Source organism: Malurus melanocephalus, unplaced genomic scaffold (genome assembly GCF_030028575.1).
Source record: "Malurus melanocephalus ecotype Western Australia unplaced genomic scaffold, MMel_1.1 scaffold_219, whole genome shotgun sequence".
NCBI lineage: Eukaryota > Metazoa > Chordata > Aves > Passeriformes > Maluridae > Malurus > Malurus melanocephalus.
Genome location: NW_026623451.1, coordinates 744464 through 752324, shown reverse-complemented (window position 1 = coordinate 752324; position 7861 = coordinate 744464). Strand labels below are relative to the sequence as shown.

The following is a 7861-nucleotide window of genomic DNA, read 5'->3' as shown; positions in this document are numbered from 1 at the left end:
CTTTTTAAAAGAAAAAAAAAAAAAAAAAATCTCTTGGGGGAAAAAACACGAACACGCACCTAAACCCAGACCCGCTTTGGGAAGGAAAGGAAAACCGGAGATTTACAAAGCACTCTTCCCGATCTGGAAAAATTCCCCCTCGGGAGAGCRGGACGGGCTGGGGACCGGACACCGGGCTTGGGACCCCGGGGTGTTTCGGGGAGCGCAGCCCCCTCCTCCTCCTCCGCCCGTTGTTCTGATCCCCGCACCCGCCGCTCCCTTTTTCCACCTCTCTGGCTGTGACCACCCCCGTTTTCTCCCCGGGATTTTCAGCCCGGAGCCCCCCATTCCCCTCCCGGCAGACAACGAAATGCAGCCCCGCGGAGCGCGGAGGGGAACCCCCGGCGCCTTCCCCTCCCTCCCGTCCCTTCTGGGGCCAAATCCGGGCGCGGCTGCTCCTGCGTGTCCCCCGCGGGTGGGGACACCCCAAAGCCGCGCTCTGCCCGCAGCCCAGCGCCRGGGCTGCGCGGGGATGAAGGCTCTCCTCATCCTCCCTAAGGTGCGAATCGCCTGCTCCCCCAAATCTTCCGTCGGGAGATGCTGGAGCATCAGCTGCCGCGGTGGGATTTGAGGAGGGGGGTTCGGCACMGCGCACACGCAGCCCCCCGCCGCAGCCCCTCGCCGCCGGCGCTCCAGCTCTCGCTTTTCTCCCCCTTCCCAGGAGGTTTGGTACCAAATGCGCCGGCTGCTCCCAAGGGATCTCCCCCAGCGACCTSGTCCGGAAAGCCCGGAATAAAGTCTTTCACCTGAACTGTTTCACCTGCATGGTCTGCAACAAGCAGCTCTCCACGGGCGAGGAACTCTATATCATCGACGAAAACAAATTTGTTTGCAAAGAGGATTATTTGAACTCTCCCAGTTTGAAGGAAGGCAGCCTCAACTCAGGTACGAGCGGCTCAGCCCGCCCACCGCTGCGTCCCGGCTGTCGGTTCCTCCCGGCGGCGCCTCCCGGCCGGGAAAAGAGGTTTGGATTTGTGGGGTGAGGGGCTGCACCCCGCGGCCGGCCCGATCCCGCCGGTAATCCCCGCCAACGGCACCGGCAGGAGCCGAGAGAGCCGGGCACAAACCCCGAACTGCCGGTACCTCCCGGTGGAGATGCCTCCCGGCGGGAAGGAGGTTTGGATTTGCGGGATGAGGGGCTGCACCCCGCAGCCARTTGATCCGCCGAGAGAGGGAGGGATTTGGGGTGAAAGGTTTCGAAACGGGCGGCAGCCTCTGTGACACCCCCACGTGGGACGCGGACACGCGTGGGATGAGCTGTCCCCTCCAGCCTTGGCTCCCGCCCCGCTCACGGCCCCTACRGCAGCGGGGACGCGGGGCGGGGGCACCGAGATCCCCCCGGGGCTGCCTCGGGAGCCCCTCACTCCCGGAGCCCCCCCTGCGAGTGTGCCCGGTCCCCCCGCGCCGCGGGCCTGATCCTTCGCCTCCTTTCACCCAGAGGCAAAGCTCCCATTTGACTTCCTTGGAAGCTGTCTCTGCGTCAGGAGAGCAGGGCCAGGCCCCCTCCTGCTGTCCCAGCCGTGCCGGGCGCCCCTGCTCACCCCCTTCCGTGGGCTCTCTCTCCGTCCAGCACCCGGGGCCGGATCCTGCCACGCCAGTCAGTGGGGCCGCTGCTGTGAGCGAGGCGAGTAGAGCTTGGCCTTGGGGGGGTGCTGGCTGCAGGGTCCCCCGGGGGGGCAAGCGGTGCCTGGGGGCGGGGGGGTCAGCCAGGCTCCAGCCAGCGACCGGGGACCGCCCAAAGCCCGGCAGGGACCGCCTGCATTCTTCCCAGAGGCGCATCCCGCTTCCCGGCACGGAACGGGGGGACAGGGGGAGCGCCGGGGGCCGCGGGGGCCCGGGGGGTCACCCCCTCCCCAGCTCGCCCCCGCCGGCGCGATGCGGTGCACAGGGCTGGAGCTCGCCTGGAGCTCCGCGCGGTGTTGGGGAGCGATGCTTTGGGGGAACCAGCGGGGCAGAGACCGCCTGCACCCCTTGCTGCTCTCCGGCACCCCCCAACCCTTTTCCTGGAAGCAGCCGGGCCGGGTGGAGCAGGGAGGGCAGAGGAGAGGGGGGCCGATCTCTCCCCTAAGTCATCCACCCCCTCCCTTTCCTCTCTGGGTCTCCTTTACAGTGTCCTCATGTACAGACAGGAGTTTGTCCCCGGATCTCCAGGACCCCATGCAGGACGACACCAAGGAGACGGACAACTCCACCTCCTCGGACAAGGAGACCACCAACAACGAGAACGAGGAGCAGAACTCGGGCACCAAGCGGAGGGGACCCCGCACCACCATTAAAGCCAAGCAGCTGGAGACCCTCAAAGCTGCCTTCGCCGCCACCCCCAAACCCACYCGCCACATCCGAGAGCAGCTGGCCCAGGAGACCGGCCTCAACATGAGAGTCATCCAGGTAAGACAGCCCCGGCCCTCCGCGAGGGAGGAGAAGGGTTCCCGGGTAGTTCAAGGCTGCGAGCGTCTCCCCCAGGTGCCGGGAAGGGCTTGGGACAACGAGGTTGGTCCCTAAAGGAATGGGGACAGGCGAACCCCATTTGTCCCCTGCCAGCGGTGGGTGAGCGGGGATCCCCCGCCCCACGGGAAGGGATGAAAACCATTCCCAAAACGCGAGCCAGCCCGGCTTTCCGCGGGGCCGGGCAGGATTCCSGGCGCGCCAGGAGATGGATGCTCCRGCTTTGTGGAAGCGAGGAGCGTCCATGGCGCTCTGCAGGCAGCCGGCACTTCCTCACCGCACCGCCCCCGTGAAGAAAATCCCTGCGGAAATGTAGGGATTAATGGGCTTTAATAGAGGCATTAATAGGAGAGGACTCTCCGGCTTTGCCGCTAGCGGGGCTGCGATTCCCGGCTCCTGGGAGCACAAGTCCCGCAGGAGAGCGCTGCGCTCGTCCCCCTGCGCTGCCCCATCCCTGGGGGAGTGAGACAATAATCCAGACGCCCCGCCAGRCTGCTGAGGCGTGCGGTTCGGATGAGGCAATGCCCGTGGAGAGGCGGCCGCGTCTCCCCTTTCCCTTTTATTCCCATCCTCACCGCCGGCTGTTCTGAGTACCTGCCTGCTGCCGCAGGTGCTCATCCCCCCGTTCCCCGCTTTCTGCCTGCTTCTGCCATCATCCAGAGTCCCATCCCCTTCTTCCTCCCCGCTTGTCCTCCTTTCCTGCCCCTATCCATAGGGGAAATTTCCCCCTCCCGTATTTTCCAGCGGCAGGGACTGAGAGCCCGAGGATGYGCATGTGGAGATGCAGTTGGGGGAAGGAGGGGCAGGATTTTAATTAACCTGATTATTTGTAGGGWGCGGTGTCCCCACGCAGCTTTTGAGGCATCAGCAGCAGGAACGGGGGGTGGGTGTCATTAAAAAACACCCAGGCGGGTGCGAGATTTCCAACCCTTCCCCTGCCCAGACTTTGGGGGGTGGGATGTCGCTGACCCAGAGTGGTCAGCTCGCCCATYCGCGGTGGGCACTGACACCAGCCCGGCCACAGGTGTGGTTCCAGAACCGTCGGTCGAAGGAGCGGCGGATGAAGCAGCTGAGCGCGCTGGGCGCCCGCCGGCACGCGTTCTTCCGCAGCCCCCGCAGGATGCGGCCCCTCGGCGGCCGCCTCGACGAGTCCGAGATGCTCGGCTCCACGCCCTACACCTACTACGGAGGTGAGGGACCGCCGGCCCTGTCCCCGCTCTTCTCCTTTGTTCCTCATATCCCGTTTCCCCACGGCCTTTCCCTTTCCCCCCGCCCTTGCACACACGCGTGCCCGCAGCMGCGCACACGCAGAGCCAGGTCCACGCACCCCCACGCCCCCCCGGCATTGCGGGGCCCCTCTCCCGCGAACAAAGCCCCAGCTGCGGGGCTTTTGTCCCCCTTTCAGGCCGCATTTGTTCCAATTACCTCCCGGGCCCGCAGCATATGGAAGGTCAGTGCGGCCCGGCCGCCCCCCCGCCGCCCCGACGGGACGGGATGGGCGCAGCGGGGCGGCCCCGCGCCCCCCCCCAAATGCTGCATTTTCAAAGCCTCCCATCTGACCAGGGGCTTTCCAGGCACCCCTTGTGGCCCTGCAGTTGGTTTCCAGATCCCTTCCAAGCTGCTTAAACACATACATAATTTTCCCATTATATATATTCCTCTCCACTTTATACATATTTATATTTGTGTATTTTTTCTATCATATATAATTCCCCCTTATATATATTTTTTATATTTTCCCATTATGTATATATCTTTTCCCAATATATACTTGTTTTTCCCCATTCATTTTACACCTGTCTTTTCCCCATTCCCCTTTTACATATATATCTACATATATAATTTTCCCCCTTAATTTTTATTATTAAATTATTTTTTCCTTAATTTTTATAATTACGCACTAAATTGAGCCCATTTTCCCGGCCGCCTCCGCTCTCCCAGCCCCGGATTCCTCACTCCGGGCTGAGCGGAGGGAGGGTGATGGGCAGTGCAGCCCTTCGGACGGGTTTAATTCTCTCGGACACCCTTTGGGCCCCACATCCCTTTGAGAGTGTTGGAGGGGACAGCGCAGGGCTGGTTTGGGGTGCAGCGGGATTTCCGGAGGTTTTTACCCCCAGGAAACCAGATCCATCCTTTTTTTTTCCCCTCTCCCCACAGATTACCAAGGTGACTACTACGGGCCGGGAGGCAAYTATGACTTTTTCCCCCACGGGCCGCCCTCCCAAGCCCAGTCCCCGGCCGACTCCAGCTACCTTCAGAACTCAGGACCCGGCTCCACACCCCTGGGACCCTTGGAGCCCCCCCTAAGCGGACACCACTCCTCAGAAAACCAAAGGTACACGGATATGATCTCGCACCCCGACACCCCCAGCCCCGAGCCGGGGATGACGGGCTCGCTGCACCCCATCCCGGGGGAGGTGTTCAGCGGGGGGCCCAGCCCGCCCTTCTCCATGTCCAGCAATAGCGGCTACAGCGGGGCTCTGTCGCACCCCAACCCGGAGCTCAGCGAGGCGGCGGTGTGGTAGGCCCGGCGTGGGCACGCGTGTGCGTGTGTGCAGGGGGAAACMCCCCCTCGTCCCCTCCCAGCCCACGCGTGTCCCCTCCCTCGTCCCCGCAGCCCGATGCCAAAACGCACCCCGGCATCCCGCCCATCGTCCCCATCACCGCCCCCCTCCCGGGACATTGGGGTCACCCCGCTACCTCCCCCCTCCCGGCGCCTTCCCCCCCGACACTTGGGGGGCACAAGGAAAGGTGCCCAGCCCTGAAGACCCCGCCGGAATCGGGACCAGCGCCTCTCGGACCAAAGCTGAACTCGCCTGGACACAGGTCCCACCGCCCCGGCGGCTCCGGGGGAGGGGGCTGGGGCAGGGCTGCCCCCTGCTAATTAGCATCCTTTTTAATTATCCCCTACACAGGAAGGGGGGGGGGGGGATGGGGAATAGCAGGAATAAAATCCCCCCCCGGCTCCTCCTTGCCCTTATTTTTATTGTTCCCGTTTTACCCGCGAGGAGAAGGTGGGTTCGGAGCCGGTTTTTGGCGATGGGGAGGAGGAGGGGGCTGCGCGGGGGTCAGACCAGGAGCTGCCCCCCTGACTGGCTGAGATTGGGCTCCCACGTGGTGGGAAAGGCACCAGAAAGAGGCAGAAACAGGAAAAACGCAACAACAACAACAACAAAAAACAAAAACCCAAACAAACAATAAACCCCAGAACTAATCCAACCCAACCACCACAGCTGAAATTTCACCCGAGCCTCCACGCCGAGTCCCACCCCAACGATTCCCAGAGGCTCCGCCAATTTGAGGATGTATTATAGTTTTTGCTTCTAGTTTCTTTATTTTGTATAAAGGAGAAACAAATAAAGTATGTTTTTGTGTTTACTGATTATTTATTGTACTTTAGTCATCGGAGGCTCCGAATTTTTCTATTTTGAAGGCAGGGAGGGGATGGCACCGGGGAGGGGGGTGAGAGGATAGAGAGAGGGGGGGCAAATAAAAGGAAGGAGAATGGAAAAGGAAAGAAAAAAAGTTGTTTTCTGAAAGCGTCGTGGGTTTCCTGTCCCCGCTGCCTCTTGCRGAGGCTGTTAGTGTGAATGGCTCTTGTTGTTCAATGTGAATAAAAAACCTTTTAGTTACCTACTGTTCGGTCACCTGGTCCCTTTCATTTTATTTTATTTTAATTTGTTTTAACGCAAGACCACGAAAGATGCTGGCCGGGCTCCCCCGCCGTCACCCCAGCCCYGCCTGGGGTCTGGGGGAGCAGCCCCCACCCCTGCCCCGGGTGAGCGATGTTCACCTGTACCAGGTGATGCTGCACCCCCGTCCTGCCCATATTCCCCATCCCGCACTCTCTGGCACTGGGAAGGGGCACATCGCCCACCTCCCCACCCTTGCCCGCAGCAGACAGCACAAWGCCCAATTCCCTTCTCCTGGGGGGCACCACGACCCGCCCAGGGCAGCCCTGAGGGCAGCTAGAGGGGGATCACCCCAAGGGGGGGGGTTCATCACTGCCCTCAGCAGCTTTTCCCCCATTCTCCCTGGGAATACTGGCGGCAGGAGCGGGGGCACCCCAACTCACTCCCCTCCTCTCTCCTGCTTTTTGTTCCTTGCTCTCTGARACACAAAAATAAAAAGTCCCGGGCAGGCTGCAGCTCTGAACTAATATTTAAAATGCAAAATCATGGCAGAGTTTTCCCCCCCAACACCCCACCCCAACCCGCTCCTTGTCTTGCAGTAAAACGATATAAACAGAATAAATTACCTTCCCTTGCTGGCTTACGAGAGTCCCTCTCTCCTGACCTGAATTTTAAGTCCTGGCTCGGTTGTAGCACGGAGCAGCGATGATTTATGGAAAGCCAGCCACTTCTCTGCATATTTTCTCTGTTCAGCCAAGTGGTGGAATTTATCCTTCCTATACCATTACTGGCATTAATAACGGGGTGGCCAACGAGCCAGGCCGACCCCCGAGGGAGCCGGGGCCAGCACAGGCACTGATCTCCCCAAACACACCAAAAAATGCACCTTTCCACGGGTGGGGAAACTGAGGCAGGAGCGCAACCCAGCACTGCCAGGCTGTCTACCAGGTGGTAGCAGATAAAGGGGACTTTTTATAGGGGCAGGGCGATGTGTTGGCAAATGACCCACTCCCGGCACCCTTTTGAGGAATATAAAACAACACAAGATCAGCCACCGGGTGAACACCGGCTGATATTATTATTATTATTATTATTATTATTATTATTATTATTATCATCGTTATTATTTCAAAGCTCAAGGAACAGACCTGAGGGTTGTTTTGAAGCTGCTGGAGCACCTCTCCACTCTGAGACCCGGAGGGAATTGAGGGTGGTGCTCCAAGCTGGCACCTCCCGGGCTGGAGACTCGAGGGAGGATGGGGCTCAGTGGGAGCAGGGATGATCCCCTGGCACAGAGGAGCTTTAGTGGCCGGGCCCTGTAGCTCTGAGCGGGGTGTAAGAGCCAAATTCGGGGTCCCGGTCYCCCCAGAGGTCCCAAGAGGGCACCAACACTCAGGATTCCTGCCTGTCACCCTCTGCAGGGTGACCATGGGTGACTCCCCAACAGCCCACCCCCAGACACCCCGCACCCCCACATCCCTGCCAGGGACACCCAAAGCCCTCATCAGGGCAAGGAGGGGGGAAAGCTCCCTGTTGGGGTGCTCCGGGAGTCACCCCAAACCCCACAGTCATGCCCATGTTATGATCCTTCCATGGGATTGTGCTGAGGAAACACCACAGAGAGCTTCTGAGTCCCCCGGCCTTCCCCGAGCAGAATCCCAGAAATAAATTCCTTTTTAAAAGCTGTTGGGCAAATACCAATGCTATTCTTTTCTATTTTTTTCCCCGACCTTTTTTTTTTTTTT

General features: G+C 60.4%; 1 protein-coding gene across 1 annotated transcript in view; it reads left to right on the top strand.

Annotated features, from left to right (window-relative positions):
• The window catches only part of LHX5 (LIM homeobox 5), a 20581-nt gene extending 15572 nt beyond the window's left edge, over positions 1–5009 (top strand). Inside the window, exons 2-5 of the mRNA XM_057374233.1 lie at positions 701–924; positions 2150–2427; positions 3509–3674; positions 4642–5009. Of these exons, the coding sequence (XP_057230216.1) occupies positions 701–924; positions 2150–2427; positions 3509–3674; positions 4642–5009 (1036 nt within the window). The remainder of the gene's footprint in view (positions 1–700; positions 925–2149; positions 2428–3508; positions 3675–4641) is intronic.
• The last annotated feature ends 2852 nt before the right edge of the window (positions 5010–7861 follow it).